Source organism: Macaca mulatta, chromosome 14, assembly GCF_049350105.2.
Source record: "Macaca mulatta isolate MMU2019108-1 chromosome 14, T2T-MMU8v2.0, whole genome shotgun sequence".
Lineage (NCBI taxonomy): Eukaryota > Metazoa > Chordata > Mammalia > Primates > Cercopithecidae > Macaca > Macaca mulatta.
The window spans coordinates 77733860-77750400 of NC_133419.1; the positions used below are offsets into that span (position 1 = coordinate 77733860).

The 16541-nt window shown below is 41.8% G+C and overlaps 1 protein-coding gene across 50 annotated transcripts in view; it reads right to left on the reverse strand.

The window, feature by feature from the left end:
- Positions 1–8315: 8315 nt before the first annotated feature.
- The window catches only part of PAK1 (p21 (RAC1) activated kinase 1), a 149189-nt gene continuing 140963 nt past the window's right edge, over positions 8316–16541 (reverse strand). For 31 of the 50 annotated variants that reach the window (XM_077963965.1, XM_077963982.1, XM_077963967.1 and 28 more), the window contains 2 exons: positions 14113–14250; positions 8316–9653 (listed from right to left, as the gene is read on the reverse strand). In XM_077963965.1, the coding sequence (XP_077820091.1) occupies positions 9567–9653; positions 14113–14250 (225 nt within the window). In that variant the 3' untranslated portion in view covers positions 8316–9566. Of the gene's footprint in view, positions 9654–13317; positions 13384–14112; positions 14251–16541 lie in introns of all 50 variants that reach the window. The other 19 variants (XM_077963992.1, XM_028833854.2, XM_077963974.1 and 16 more) reach the window with 2 other exon arrangements.

A 16541-nucleotide genomic window follows, 5' to 3' on the forward strand; every position in this document is an offset into this window, starting at 1 on the left:
GAAACAAATGTCAACATAATAAAATCTTAGTTAAAAATATTTAAGGCCAGGCGCTGTGGCTCACGCCTGTAATCCCAGCACTTTGGGGGGCCGAGGCAGGTGGCTCATGAGGTCAGGAGTTCGAGACAAGCCTGGCCAACATGGTGAAACCCCATCTCTACTGAACATACAAAAAATTAGCCGGGTGTGTTGGCAGGCACGTGTAAGCCCAGCTACTCGGGAGGCTGAGGCAGGATAATCGGTAGAACCCAGGAGGCGGAGGTTGCAGTGAGCTGAAACCATGCCATTGCACTTCAGCCTGGGCGACAGGGTGAGCGCTCCATCTCAAAAAAAAAAAAAAAGTGTGTGTGTGTGTGTGTATATATATATATATATATATATATATATATATATATATTTAAAATTCTTGGTAGTTGAGCAGCTCTGGGGAAATAAGGGCAAATATGCTTGTTATGAACTACACTGAAATCTACCAAAGTTAATGTTTACTTTGTGTAGATCCATTTGTCTATCTTTTTTCCCAGTGAAAAGTGTATTTTGATAGAGAACTTTTCATTTTATAAATACACTATGAATTACTGAAATATTATGGATTTTGTTTATTCTAGAAACATAGTTAAACTGTACATATGACATGGCTTATGTTAAAAATACCCAGTGCTCAGTTTTGAAAATAGGGGGAAAAAGAAAAAGTATAGGAGAAACTGAAGAATGTACACTTTTTTAGCTTGTACATTTTGCTGTAAATCCGGAAATTTGATAGACTTGATTGTGTTTGTGAAAACTGAGCGTTAAAGTTTTTGAGCAATCATTTATTTCCATTTAATCGCTTAGACATAAATATGTGAGGTGTGCTGCTGTCCTGTGTTAACAACTTCATTCCCTTTCTGTATATCGGTCTTGAAATGCTTTGTTTAAATCAGTGGGCTTAATGTGTTCTGGGTATTTACCTCCTTGTATTTTTAAATATATGTAGTTGCAAATAGCACCAGGAATTAGAGCTATGTACACCCCTAATCTAGCCTTGTGAGATTCACCAGTTCCTGTGTGCTCACTTTCCCTCCATTTTTTACGTGAGAGAATGTGTCTGCTGATCACCAAAGTGTTCCTTTCAGCTTCTGATTCACTGGGTTCTGATAAGCATCTTTAAATCCACCTTAACCTAAGGAATGTATGTGGGCAACCAGGCCTTGCATTTTTTTATATTCTGAATTTTGCATGCTTGTCTTAGTATTTCCGAATTGATTTTTTTTTTCTTTTTTTTTTTTTTTGAGACAGAGTTTCGCTCTTGTTGCCCAGGCTGGGGTGCAATGGCATGGTCTTGGCTCACCGCAACCTCCACCTCCCAGGTTCAAGCGATTCTCCTGCCTCAGCCTCCCGAATAGCTGGAATGACAGGCATGCACCACCATGCCCGGCTAATTTTTTTGTATTTTTAGTAGAGACAGGGTTTCTCCATGTTGGTCAGGCTGGTCTCGAACTTCTGACCTCAGGTGATCTGCCAGCCTTGGCCTCCCAAAGTGCTGGGATTATAGACGTGAGCCACCGCGCCTGGCCAAATTGATCTTTTTTTTTTTTTTTTTTTTTTTTTTTTTTGAGACGGAGTCTCGCTGTGTCGCCCAGGCTGGAGTGCAGTGGCCGGATCTCAGCTCACTGCAAGCTCTGCCTCCCGGGTTTTTACGCCATTCTCCTGCCTCAGCCTCCCGAGTAGCCGGGACTACAGGCGCCCGCCACCTCGCCCGGCTAGTTTTTTGTATTTTTTAGTAGAGACGGGGTTTCACCGTATTAGCCAGGATGGTCTCGAACTCCTGACCTCGTGATCCGCCCGTCTCGGCCTCCCAAAGTGCTGGGATTACAGGCTTGAGCCACCGCGCCCGGCCTGATCTTTTTTTAATGGTATAACTATCTTGTTGATTTTCACTGAAATTATATGGTTCTGTCACTTCTCTGTAAATTAATCTGAAACTTTTAAGGTAACTGGGATGATCTGCTTGTAAAAATGTTTGTTGCCTTTTGCTTTTATCGTCAATGTACCAAATCCTACTTCAACTTAATTTATCTTGTTAAACGATGAGAGTAAGTTACAACCTTGTGACTGAAAACTTGAAAAGAATGGAGCAGGTGGGACCTCTTATTCTCAAATAGTGACATATTTTCCGTAGTCACAGATTCCATTTCAGAATTGAGTAAGGATCCTTGGTACTTGGCGGCATCTGTTGAACTGAGTAGCATTTCTCATTGTAAAGATTGCCTTTATTCTGTCTAAACTTCTGTGGAAAGATCCCAAAGACTTTTCCTATGTTCTAGGCATTTTATTTTGGTTTACTTACAAACTCTTCTTAATCTTTATTAACCTCGGGTTTTTGTGGTGTAGTGGAAAGGGAAACAGTTCTAGTTTCTGCCTCTGATTAGCTGCAGAGCCTTGAGCAAGTCACATTTCATCTCTGAACTTAACCTCTACTATTAGACTAGGTGACTCACATTTCAGGACCTTTCTCAGGTATCTTGAGGGTTTGTGATCCTGAACCCTTAAACAGTGCTGTTTTGGTGACACAGGATGTTTTTGGCGGGGGCGGGGTGGGGGATTGACAAGTACAAACATGCCAGTTAGTTTTACTAGTGGGATCCCAAATCCAAAGCAGCGTAGTGGTGATTGGTCAGTGATTAACCAGGCAGCTAAGAAATCTTAGGCACCAACCCAGATGTATATAGAGGGGCAGTTAGAGAGAGAACAGGGGTGGGAAAGGGAGCAAGGGGCAGACAGCTCAGCATGGGAAAAACAGGCTCAGAAAAAGGAGGGCTGGCTGGAGGAGTGAGAAGCAGCTTAGATTTGGGGAGGGTAGAAACACCATTTCCTTGTGAACTGGAGTGCAGTATGAGCTGAGTATCACTTGGCTCTGAACATACTGGCTTTCCTGTAATGCTTGAAAAGGCAGTGATATCTTCATTTTATAGCTCATTAAGCCAAGTACATTTTCTTATTTAAATGACAACTTTGGTGCTTTAAAATGAGGTACTACTTTTTAAAGCTAGCTGTGTCAAGTTAAAGAAAAAATCAGCACTTTTTTTTCCCAAAAATGGAATCACCAAACACTATCCGTTCCCATCTTAAGTTTTACAAGGTGATAGAATCAGGTCGTTGTAGTGATGCTGGCCAAATGGTGCTCAGCAGGTGAGAACGAAAAAATCCCAAATTTCAGTGGAGTAATAAACAGCTTGAATGTTTCCATGTGTTAATGTTGCACACTTACTAAAAACAAAAACTTTGGAAATGGGAATAATGTATTAGTGCAACAGTTGACATGCTTCTTTGGGCAAAGAGCCATTGTTTTGTTCCACAATTCGTACTTAAGGTGAAAGAACATTTAAAACATAGACTTACTGGCCATAGCAATGCTGGCCTGTTAACTGATAACTAGAATTTAGGTTCACATTTATGTAACATGTGTAAAACCTAGTGGAGCGTGCATAGTAGGCAGTCAGTAAATGTTTGGTTCCTTTTGCCTCTCAGTAAGTTTATTTTACCAACTTCCTGCCTGCCATTCTGACTTTATGAAATCAACCTGTGGACCAGAGTGTTAATGAAATGTCATTGCAGAAGAGATTAGAAAATTGGTATATCATGCACATAGCATACACAATCTTCTTGTAATGCAAAAAATGCAGTTTTAGGGCCCAGTGCAGTGGCTCATGCCTGTAATCCCAGCACTTTGGGAGGCCGAGGCGGGCAGATCACAAAGTCAGGAGATTGAGACCATCCTGGCTAACACGGTGAAACCCTGTCTCTACCAAAAATACAAAAGAATTAGCTGGGTGTGGTGACAGGCGCCTGTAGTCCAGCTACTCGGGAGGCTAAGGAAGGAGAATGGTGTGAACCCAGGAGGCGGAGCTTGCAGCGAGCGGAGATCGTGCCACTGCACTCCAGCCTGGGCAACAGAGCAAGACTCTCTCAAAAAAAAAATGTAGTTTTATTACTGCTTGTGCCTCAACTGTTTAAGTGAATATTAAAGGGCTTGGAGAAAAAAAAAAGTTTTCTCTGGCTAGTTGCAGAAGCAAAGTCAGAGAGATATATTTTAGCTGACCTGGAAGAAAACAAACATGTATTTTGTGAGTTACCTATGGGAGCCATGTGGCAAGAAACTGCAGGCATCCTCTAGGAGCTGAGTGGTCCCCAGCTGACAGCTAGCATGAAAATAAGACCTTAGTCCTACATCTATAAGGAAATGAATTCTACAACCAACCAGTGAGCCTGGAAGAAGACTCCCAGCTCCACATGAACCACAGCCTGAACCAACACCTGGGGGATTTCATTCAGTTTGATGAGGCCCTGAGCAGAAAATTCAGTCATGCTGTGCAGGCTTCTGACTTATAGAAACTATCAGATAATCTGTGTTGTTTTAAGCCACAAAGTTTATGGTAATTTGTTATGTAGCAATAGAAAACTAATGCAGGCAATAAATGTATTCAAGACATATAGAATTAGACAAGCTGCAAGTGTCTATGAATAGAGTTTCAGGGTTCTCTTGCCTTCATACTCTGCAGGCAGTAAAATATATAGGAATGTGTTGTGTTAGGATGCCTGGGCATGATCCACTGTCTGAATGGATATCTAGACATCCTAGTAGTAAACAGTCATTCCTACAGAGCCTAAATTGTGTTGGAAAGTTCACAGGACAACCAATGCTTCTGTCTTAACACCTAATGAATCAGACAACTCTACGAATCCAGAGGGGTGATCATTAATGATTCCTTAGTCCTCATCAAACTTACCAGTTTACCATCACAGTCTTAAAATCAGGGTGCAATCTTTGGGTTCTCATCACTCCTGTCTCCTGGATGGGCTATACCATCAGCTAGCATTCTCTATATCTCACCCATAAACTGTCAGTCTAATTGTTACCTGTTCTTTCAGCAACTGCATGGAGGCACTCCTGTACCTTTTGGGATTTTTTCCCCAATAAAACAACATTGGGGGTCACCAGTCTCATCACTTTTGACCCCTTGATCTAAAAGCCATTACCCCATAGCATAAGAGCCGTCAGCTCAGGCCGGGTGTGTGGTTTATGTCCGTAATCCTAGCACTTTGGGAGGCCAAGGTGGCTGGATCACTTGAGCTCAGGAGTTTGAGATCAGTATGGGCAACATGGTGAAATCCTGTCTCTACAAAAAAAAAATCATAATAATCATAAATAAAATAAAATAAAATCAGCTGGGTGTGATAGCTAATACTTGTAGTCCCAGCTACTTGCAGGGCTGAGGTGGGAGTATCACTTGAGCCCAGGAGGTGGAGGATGCAGTGAGCTGAGATCCCACCACTGCACTCCAGCCTGAGCAACAGAGTGAGATCCTGACCTCGAAAAGAAGAAAAAAAAAAAAAAAGCTGTCAACATAGTTGGTCTCCCCTAAGGGATATCTCTTTTACCTAAAATTGTGGTTAAAAAGGGTGACAATTTTTTTTTTTTTGAGACGGATTCTCACACCATCGCCTGGGCTGGAGTGCAGTGGCGTGATCTCGGCTCACTACAACCTCTGCCTTCAGGGTTCAAGCGATTCTCCAACCTCAGCCTCCCAAGTAGCTGGGATTACAGGTGCCTGCCACCATGCCCAGCTAATTTTTTTTTTGTATTTTTAGTAGAGACAGGGTTTCACTATGTTGGCCAGGCTGGTCTGAAACTCCTAACCTTGTGATCCTCTTGCCTCAGCCTCCCAAAGTGCTCGGATTACAGGCATCAGCCACCACGCCCGGCCCTGAAGGGTGACAATTTTATGAGTCAACTTGACTGGGACATGGGATGCCCAGATGGCTAGTTAACTGTTACTTCTGGCTGTGTCTGTGAAGGTATGTTCAGAAGAGGGGTGCACTTGATTTGGTGGACTGAGGAAAGCTGGTGGCACGCCCCAGCATAAAAGGGCATCATCCCTTCTGCTGATGGACTGAATGGAACAAAAAGGCAAAAGGAAGGTTGAATTTGCTGTCTGCCTGTTTTGAGTTGAGACATTGATCTTCTCCTGCCCTCACAGCTCCTGTCCTCAGTCCTTCAGACTCAGACTGGAGTCTACACCATTGGCTCCCTGGCTCTCCGGCCTTCAAACTATGCCACCAACTTTGCTGGGTCTCAAGCTTGTGGAGCAGATCCCAAGAGTTAGTCTCTGTAATCACATAAGCCAATACCTTACACAGTAGCCCCCCCTTATCTGCAGGAGATATGTTCAAGACCTCCAATGGGTGTCTAAAACCATGGATAGTACCAAACCCTGTATATACTATGTTTTTTTTTTTTTCCTATACATAGACCTATAATAAAGGTTAACATATTAGGCACAGTAAGAGATGAACAAGAGTAATAAAATAGAACAGTTATAACAATACATTGTAATAAAACGTATGTGAATGTGGTCTCTCTCTCTCTCCAAGTATCTTATTGTTCTGTGGGTTACTAAAACCACGGAAAGTGAAGCAGCGGCTAAGTGGGGACTACTGTACTAGATATCTTTTTTGCATCTCACATAGACCACCTCTTTAGGCCTTCCTAATCTTTGCTTTTTAGGAAAGAGCAACACCTTAGTAACACTGACATCTCAAGCTGCTCCTCACTCACAGCCAAGGGAGGAACATCAGGGAAGGTCCCATTTGATTGGCTCTGCTCAGGTAAGGTCATATGCCATTCTTTACACAAGGGGCATGTCATCAGGGGACATATTCCACATGATTAGTTTAAAATTCATCCAGTACTGATTCAGCCTTACTCTCAATGAACCCCTCCTGGGAGACAGCTTCCTCCAAGGTCATTAGTAACCACAGAATTCTGTCCCTGAAGAGATCATCACCAACTTCTACCTCAAGTCTCTGGTTCACAGTGAATCTAAGCTTCTCAGGAACTTAATCAAAGCTAGTCGTCCAGCCTTTCCTGCAGTGGAAGTCTCCTCATAGGTGACTCTAAGGTTCTTAAAAACAACCTTGGAATACCATCCTGGGTGATATCCCCCACCCCTAGATCTCCATTCTCAGGAATATAACTCTTAAATTCCTTGGCTTGGCAGGTTTTGTTTCTGCAACCGGTCAGTGACCCACAATCCCAGTCCTTGAATATGGTTGGCCAGCTGTCCTGTGCCAAGAGGGCATTTTCTCACCCAAGGTGAATCTTGGTTCTCTAATTCCTTGGTTGGTTTCCATAATACCCAGTTACTGCTGCCATTATGAAGCAGACAAGGGCAGCTGATAAGGCAGTATCCACTCCAGACCTTTTAGAGCCTGCTTTATTGGTGGAAACATGTGGTTACAGAACATTAGCCGGAGTGTGGAAACTCTAATGTCCATCACCTTCTGGGGCAAAGAAATGTAGTAGGGCCCAGATATCATACTCCAGAGAAGGACTCCAGGCACTGAGCCATGGGGATTATATTTTGCATACCTAAGAAGCACCACATCTTCTCTAGTAGTTATTAGGTGCTGTGATCCAATAGTAAAACCACACAACAGAACACTGGCCTCTAGCTCTGTTGTGCCATCTTTGAGTAGCATTTTCTCTGGTGTGATCGGAGCTGGGGCTCAAGCCTTATGGTTGTAGCTGTAGGATGTGACAGACCCGTGGCCTGATTAGCCACCTGAGAATTCTACCAGGTATGGCTGCCTTGAGCAGTTGGCTGTAGTCCATTATGACAGAGTTCTGCAGAAAGCCAACTCCTTTGGAAGGCCAGTCCTCAGAGAATTCATCTTGGACAAGTTAAAACTTTCCTCTCAAGTACTTACAGCCGGAATAATAAATGAACTAGAGCTACACACAAACTAGGTACATATATCTTAAAAACATAATCTTGAGTGGAAACAATAACAGGCACAAAAGAACGTATCTATTATGATATGTTTATTTAAAGTTCAAAAACTGGCCGAACTAAAATCAACTTGTATTGGAACACACCTGAATGTGATGAAAGTATAGAGAAAAGCAAGAAAGTTATTTAAATAAAAGTCAAGACAAGTGGTTACCTCTTGGGTGGGGGCTATAATGAGAAAGGGAAAGACAAGATAGAGAAGGTTCTTATTATCAGTGTTCCATTTCTTGATTTGATGGATACAAGTGTGTTTATAATTCTTCTTTAAACAATACAAATGGTTTTGGCCCATTTATCTTAATTTATATTTAACATAAAAGTGTTAAAAAGAAAGAATACACATTCAAGTATATAGTGGTAAAGGGGCATCCTATCTGCAACTTACCACTCTCAAATTGTTCAGAAAGAAACTATTCATTATTTCATATAAAAAATTAGAAAAGGAAAGAGAGAACAAAAGAAAAAAGGCATACTCCAATAGAATACTTTCATCTCCTTTTATTGACGGACATAGAAATTTATGCTGCAGAGGCAGTAGTACCTCAGAGCATGAGAAGGTAGTCAATGGGGCTGACATGACAAGTCACAATGCTGGCTGGGGGTCCTACCATAGTGGGAGAACCAAAACCACAAAAATAGCAGGAGGTAGCAAACATCCCCAACACCCAGTGTAAGCATTTCCATTGGCAGAGAGCTTGGCCATGCATCTTAAAAACAGGGTCCCCTCACAGCTGGCAGGGTATCATGTCAGGCCGCCAAATCCATCCAGAACTAACATGCAGTCTCTAATCTGGAGACTCTGTATTGTGACCAAAAGATTTAGACCATTAGAAGATCCAAGTTAATCTTTCAGCTCCTTACCCCAGGTAGAAAAAGGGGCTGAGTTCCTGAAACATCACACAAGTAGAGCTGGACAGGTGCTGATGCCCAGCCTTGCTCTAAAAGTAGTCACCTTTTTTCCCCTGACTTCTCAACAATGCTCTCACTCAGTATGTGCCCTAGAAAACCTCTCAATGTTATAAACAAGGGACAAGATAGGGGCAGCAGCCTAGGGTATGCAGGGAATCAAAAGCTGCTACATAGCCGAGAGCATTTCACAAGAAACAGCATGGGAACACTATTGGGTCAAGGTCCTCCCAAACAGCTGCTAGAAGCACACATAAAGAAAAATGTGGTTGTTCTCCCATGTCAGGATCAGCTGTGCCAAAGTCATGGTCCAGGAAGCTGAGCCTCTTCATGTCCCTGGCAGATTATCAAACCCCATGGCATTCCCAAGCTGTTCCAGTTTTCAAGTACAATGAGGTGTCTGGGCAGTTCAGTCACAGAAAAGCAAGCACTAAAGAAATCTCAACTGATTACAAATTGATATTATCAAACCATAAATTTATATAGTCAAGAATTAATTATAAGGGGATGGTTATGAAGGAGGTGAGGATTTTGCCGTATGGAAGACTAGAAACATTTATTCATATAAACTCTTAATCAAACCACCCTCATATCCATGAATTGGAAGGAAATTCCTTATTTAGAAGTGGCCATCATCTGATTAGTCATTCAGTTGCCATTCTCTTCAATGCTGGACACATGGTTTCCAAGGATCAAAGTCTTGAGAGCACTAGATCAGGAAATGGGAGAAGCAAGGCAAGGAGAAGAGGGCATCAGGAGTTGGAATTTCTGAAATGTGCATTTATCTCACAGAAGGCTTGGCACAATGAGGCTGGGGTGGGTGTGGTTTTAGTGATTGTTCTTTGTTGCCTCCTTTGCGGCAGCAATCAGTGGAGTGAGGCTGGAGAGGGGCTTGGCAATCTTCAGGAATTGATGCTAGAAAGGAGAAAAATAGCAAAAGACACATGACTATTTACCATTCTTCCCCAGTAAGCGTTACAAGACATAAGGGCATCCTTGTTTGTAAAGGGTGCTATGTGGAAAGCTTCCGATCATCCCCGAATTGAAGGACATCTTAAAACAGACCACTTTGGAAAACTGTTTGGCAGCATCTACTTACAGATAAACATACATCTACCTATACCCTAGTAATTACAATCCTAGGTATATTCCCAAAAGAAATGAGTTTGTATAGCCACCAAAAGATATACACAGAAATGTTCATAGAAGATTTGCTTATAATAGCCAATAACCAGAAAGAACCCAAATGTCCAAGAGAATGGAAAAATGAATAGTGTTATATTCATATAATACTACACAGAAAACTACATAGCAATAAAATAAGTAATCGGTACACTGACAATGGGTTGAATCTCACAGACATGTTAAGGGAAAGAAGCTAGACAAGCGAGTTCATATTGTTTTATTCCATTTCTTCTGAGGTAAGCCTAAACCATGGTGATAATCAGAATAATAATTACCTCTGGGGAAGGTATTGAGAGATCATGACCCAGTAGTATATTGCAATACTACAGTTTAGGAGAATTGATCTAGGAATTTATTGTTCTATCCTCAAATCCAATAATGCTAATTCATTTAGTAAAAAGTTCAGTAGCTTGGTCCTTTCCCAAATTACTTTCACTGCGCTGTACTTTGGGCCATACCTTCAACCTTTAATGACTATTTAGGAGAAAATATATGAAAATTGCATCTATATTTTCAGTAAAACTGTTACGGAAAACAATTCCCTTCTTTTTTTTTTTTTTTTTTTTGAGGCAGAGTCTCACTCTGTTGCCCAGGCTGGAGTGCAGTGGTATGGTGTCAGCTCACTGCAACCTCCACCTCCCGGGTTCAAGCAATTCTCCTGCCTCAACCTCCTGAATAGCTGGGACTACAGGCACCCACCACCATGCCTGGCTAATTTTTGTATTTTTAGTAGAGACGGGGTTTCGCCATACTGTCCAGGCTGGTCTCGAACTCCTGACCTCAAGTGATCCACCCGCCTCAGCCTCCCAAAGTGCTGGGATTACAGGCATGAGCCACCATGCCTGGCCTAACAATTCCTTATGTAATTCTCAGAGCCTCTTAACCAAAAATGGTGTTTTTTGTTTTTTTTTTGTTTTTAAACATTTAGTAGTAAAAAAGCTTTGTGTCTTAAAGATGTAGGATATTTCTTCTATTTGATAAAAAATATAGGAACTATCACATTTCCTTTTCTGCCCTGGCTACCAGGAAATTGAGAACCAAATTTGACCTCTAAGCATAATTATTCAACTCACATGAACATATCTGATTCTTCTGCCATACTTCTAATTCCCTTGATTAGTCATATTGTATATATGTATGTACACACACACACACACACACAAAGAGAGGGAAACATATATACAATATTCTTTGCTGAGAATTTTTTCAACTTCTGTTGGGACAGAGATAGTATAAAGAGCTACTGAGAACAAGAAGGTACTATTACTATGAAAGGAATAAAAGATCCTAGCTAAATCATGAAGATAGGAATTCCAATATATATCATCCTATGTATTTCTGTCCATAAGTGTGTTCTCACAGGAGAAACAGATGTGAAGCTTTTATGATTTACGATTCTCAAAGTCATGGTTTTCAATATTTACAATGTACACGAACAAGTTAAAAAGCCAGCTTTCTCAGATCACATGTTTCTACAATTCCCCTAAGTTGAGAGCAGCATGATCCAACACCGAACTGGAAGGCCTCAGTTTCCTTCTCTGTCTAATAAACAAAACAGACTAGATGAGCCCTAAGGGCTTTCCAGTTGTGATACTCTTTGAGCCTGTAAGAGCAGTGGCCAAGAGCATACACACTTCGGAGCCAAACAGGCTGAAATCCTGGATCTGCCACATATCAGCTATCATGGAAAAGTTACTAAATACTTGAAACCTCAGTTTCCTCATCTGTAAAAATGAGAATAACAGAACCTATAACTCATAGAGTTGTTGTGAAGGACAATATATAAAGTGCTTATTAGTGCCTAAATATATAAAGTGTTTAGTGCCTAAAATATGGTAAAGATTCAATATAATGCATTTATTACTAGTTATATTACTGTATCAGGAAGAAAACTTTAGAGGGCACTAACCTTTCAAGAACTATAGTTTGGTACTTAATTAAGAATGGTATCTTTACTAATCATAGGCTTAGCATATCGTATTTACACATTTCCCAGTGCCTACAGTTTGCAGAATACAACTCTCATGAACAGCAAAAGGGGTCCTACATTGTACTAAGAGACTTTTAGTCCCAACAGATACTAGAGACTAATGGGTTACACTTGGCAGAACCCAGATCTCATATCTAATAGGCCAGTACTCCATAATCAGTAACCTCAATTACAAAGAGATGATAAATATGTTCCAGAGGATGATATTCCAATGTAGGTTCTTCCAGCAATTTCATTCAATTCAATAAATATTTTTTGAGTACCTATCCTAAGTCAGGTTCTAGGTAAAACAAGAAACTCAGGGATTAATAAAATAGAGGTTATAATCCAGTAGGAAAGATTCATAATTAACACAGGGCAGTATGCTAGGTCCTGCCCTGCCCTGCCCTGCTCTGTCACTCCTGGGCTTTATAATACGAAAATAAATGACAGTGCATGCCTTCATAAAGTTGCACATGATACTTACTATTAAATCACTAGTGGGCAATACAATAAAAGAACACTTGTTATAAGAAATTGTACTGGAAACAAATATGTTAAATACAAATGACGTGGCCTGCTAAAGGCAATTTTTTCAACCATGTAAAATTATCAGGATTAGGGGGGTGGGAGTATAAAAGGCCTGGTAAACCCCTGACTCCGGGTTTCTCCACAAACTGGCAAAATCTCACTCTCAACAAGTAGAGTATCATTGCCATTATCTGAGGATTTCCAGTGAAGAAAGTATAGACTCCAAAAGCCATACTCACTAATTATCTTCTAAACTTATGTTCCATGGATGGGCATGGTGGCTCATGCCATGCCTGTAATTCCACACTTTGGGAGGCTATAGCGGGCAGATCGTTTGAGCCCAGCCTGAGCAACATGGCAAAACCCTGTCTTTACAGAAAATATAAAAATTAGGCAGGTATGGTGGTGCACGCTTGTAGTCCCACCTACTCTGGAGGCTAAAGTGGGAGGATCAGCAGAACCTGGGGAGGCTGGGGCTGCAGTGAGCCATGACTGCACCACTGCACTCCAGCCTGGGCAACAGACAGAGATCCTGTCTCAAAAAATAAAACATAAATAAAATAAAATAAACGTATGTTCCTTTGCTAAAAATGTATCCTTTGAGCTAATCCCAGCAAAAATATAACTTGCGTAAGATTTGGATGTCAGAGAGCCATTTCTCAACAAGACTCAAACAAACTCTGCCAGACTAATTCAAACAGAACAAAGGATGTGCTAATGAAAGATACAAGCAGGCCGGGCATGGTGGCTCATAACTGTAGTCCCAGCACTTTGGGAAACCGAGGTGGTCACATCGCTTGAACCCAGGAATTTGAGACCAGCCTAGCTAACACAGCAAAACCGCGTCTCTACAAAAAACTTTTTAAAAAATTAGCCCGGTATGGTGGCATGTACCTGTAGTCCCAGCTACTTGGGAGGCTGAGGTGGGAAGATCACTTGAGTGAACCCAGGAGAGGAAAACTGCAGTGAGACAAAATCACACCATTGTACACTCCTGCCCGGGTGACAGAGTGAGACCCTGTGGGGAGGTGAGAGTAAGGGAGGGGGGAAGGGAAAGGGGAGGGGGAGGGGGAGGGAGAGGGAGAGGAAAGGAAAGGAAAGGAAAGGAAAGGAAAGGAAAGGAAAGGAAAGGAAAGGAAAGGAAAGGAAAGGAAAGGAAAGGAAAGGAAGGAAGGAAGGAAAGGGAAAGGAAGGAAAAGGAAAGAAAAGAAAGGGAAAGGAAGAAGAAAAGAAAGAAAGGAAAGAAAGGAAAGGAAAAGGAAGGAGGGAGGAAGGGAGGAAGGGAGGAAGGGAGGGAGGGAGGAAGGGAGGATGGGAGGGAGGGAGGGAGGGAGCGAGGGAGGGAGGGAGGAAGGAAGGAAGGAAGGAAGGAAGGAAGGAAGGAAGGAAGGAAGGAAGGAAGGAAGGAAGCAAGCTACAAGCAAAGCTCAATAGGTGCTCAGAAAATGATTGTAAACTGAGCCTAGGAGAATGTGTAGAGTTTTAACAGGCCAAGAAAGAGGCTAAGAAAATAAATAAGCAAAGCCCCAGGGATAAAAGTTAGAGCAGTAGGAACAGAGTGAGGGTAGGAAATGGTAAAAGAGAAGCCTAGTTCTATAATATCCAGTACCTTACAGACAAACATGAAGTAAAAAAGGCCTGGTTTAGTGATTCCCTGAATTAGGTGCTTCCCTGCACAGGGACAGTTACCTGCAGCAGCTCTTTAGCTGAACCTCTCTTCTCCACATCCATCTCAAGACAGCGGTTCAGAAAGTCCCGGAAGATAGCTGACAGCTTCTCTGGGTTCTGAAGTTCTGGGGTCCCATTGGTGGCAATGAGGTACAAGGCCTGGCAATAAAAATGGTGAATCACCTTGAACTCCAACTGAGGCTCTCTCTTGTTCTCCATATACACATTCTAGAAATATGGTCAGCTGCTTTATGCTCTAGGATGCAAAGTAGCAGCTGTGTATATATACTGGAAAGAGTATGACCTAAGGATCAGGCTGAACATTTAAAGGCCATGAGACTATGTGCAACTTCCCTATCTGTAAAGTAAGGATGATGATAATGCCCATCTCACATATCTGTAAAAATAAGATAGTGTATTTGAAAGTACTTTGTAAACTTACGAAATATGTTACAGACCTAAGGGTTTATTATTATTATTATTATTATTTTTTTTTTTTTTTTGAGACAGAGTCTCGCTCTGTCGCCCAGGCTGGAGTGTAGTGGCAAGATCTTGGCTCACTGTAACCTCCACCTCCTGGCTTCAAGCGATTCTCCTGCCTCAGCCTCGCAAGTAGCTGGGATTACAGGTGCCCACCACTACACTCGGCTACTTTTTGTATTTTTAGTAGAGACAGGGTTTCACCATGTTGGCCAGGCTGGTCTCGAACTCCTAGACTCAAGTGATCCGCCTGCCTCAACCTCCCAAAGTACTGGGATTACAGATGTGAGCCACTATGCCCGGCTTTATTATTATTCTTGCTTACACATCTGAAGGGTTTATTATCCATTTAGCCTGTTGAAACATCTGCCCAGCTACTGGCAGAAATTATTCCTGGTGCCTTCACCTCAGTCATCCAAGAACTGATCTCTTCTAGCAGGAAAGGAATATTAAATATAAGTGAAAACTGTTGCCACCTTGGTCCCCTAAATGAAGCATCTCCTGGGAAAGGTAAAGAAAAACACAGTAAGACCAAATCTTTACAATCAGTCAGCACTTAATTCAAAGAGTACTTACATAAGCACTAATTTAATGGCCACAATTAACTCTGGGCAAGAATTATCATCCTCACTTCACAAATAAGGTACAGAAACATAAAAAGATATGTCTAGGGCCGGGCGTGGTGGCTCACTCCTGTAATCCCAGCACTTTGGGAGGCTGAGGTGGGTGGATCACCTGAGGTCAGAAGTTCGAGACCATCAAGACCAACCTGATCAATATGGCGAAATCTGGTCTCTACTAAAAGTACAAAACTTAGCTGGGCATGGTGGAAGATGCCTGTAATCCCAGCTACTCAGGAGGCTGAGGCAGGATAATCGCTTGAGCCTGGAAGGTGGAAGTTGCAGTGAGCTGAAATCACACCATTGCACTCTAGCCTGGGTGACAGAGTGAGACTCTGTCTCAAAAAAAAAATATGTGTGTGTGTGTGTGTGTCTAGGATCACTCTGTCTTGTTTCCAACATATCCCAGCAATTATTATCTTCAAATCTCTGCAAGGCCATTCTAAGGCAGGGAAGAATATGTTGCATGTGGAGTCAGAGGCAAAGCTGGGACCAAAGAATAGAAACTACAGAAGGTAGTTTCAGTTTGGTGCACTGAAGCAATTTCCAATAATCAGAGATATCCAAGGATGACATGAGCATGTAGATGACCACCTACCAGCAACAGTGCACAGGGAACTCCTGCACTAGATGGGAGGTGGGAATAAATGAGAAAATAAAAGCAATCAGAATAAATTTCACATTTGCCCACACAAAGATTACCAACCTATTTGCATCTGTGTTGATATGCTCTGTTACAAGGGATAAATTGTCCATGCTAATCTAATGTCCTTTACTTCAGTACTTGATCGAACCCCTCTCATCAACTTAAGGATATCACTTCTATAGTTGTCACTTCCTTTTTGTACATGACCATTTTCCTCCTCTCCACTAAATCATTCCCATTAGCACACAGACATCTTTTAGAAAAACCCTCCCTTGACTCCATTTTAAGAGAGTGTTCCATTTTTGTTACCCTTCCCAGCAAAATTCCTTTAAGAGAAAAAAAACCTGTTTATACATGCCATCTCAACGTCCTCTTCTTCCACTTTCATGAATTTAATTAGACTTTCATCCCCATCTCTCTACTGACAACTGATTGTTAAGGTCATTAAGAACCTCTACATTGGCAAATCCAATGTTCATTTCTCAGTTTCATCTTAACCTATCAATCACATTTGACACATAATCTACCCTCCTCCTCCTTCAGGAAGCACACTGTTCTATTCATCTCCAGGACACTTCACCTCCAAGATACTTCTCTGTTCTCTCACACTAGAAAGGCCATTCCTTGGTCTACTTTGCTAGTTCCTCCAACCTGTAAACAGTGGAATAACCTAGAGCTCAGTACTCAAATCTCTTTTCTTTAAC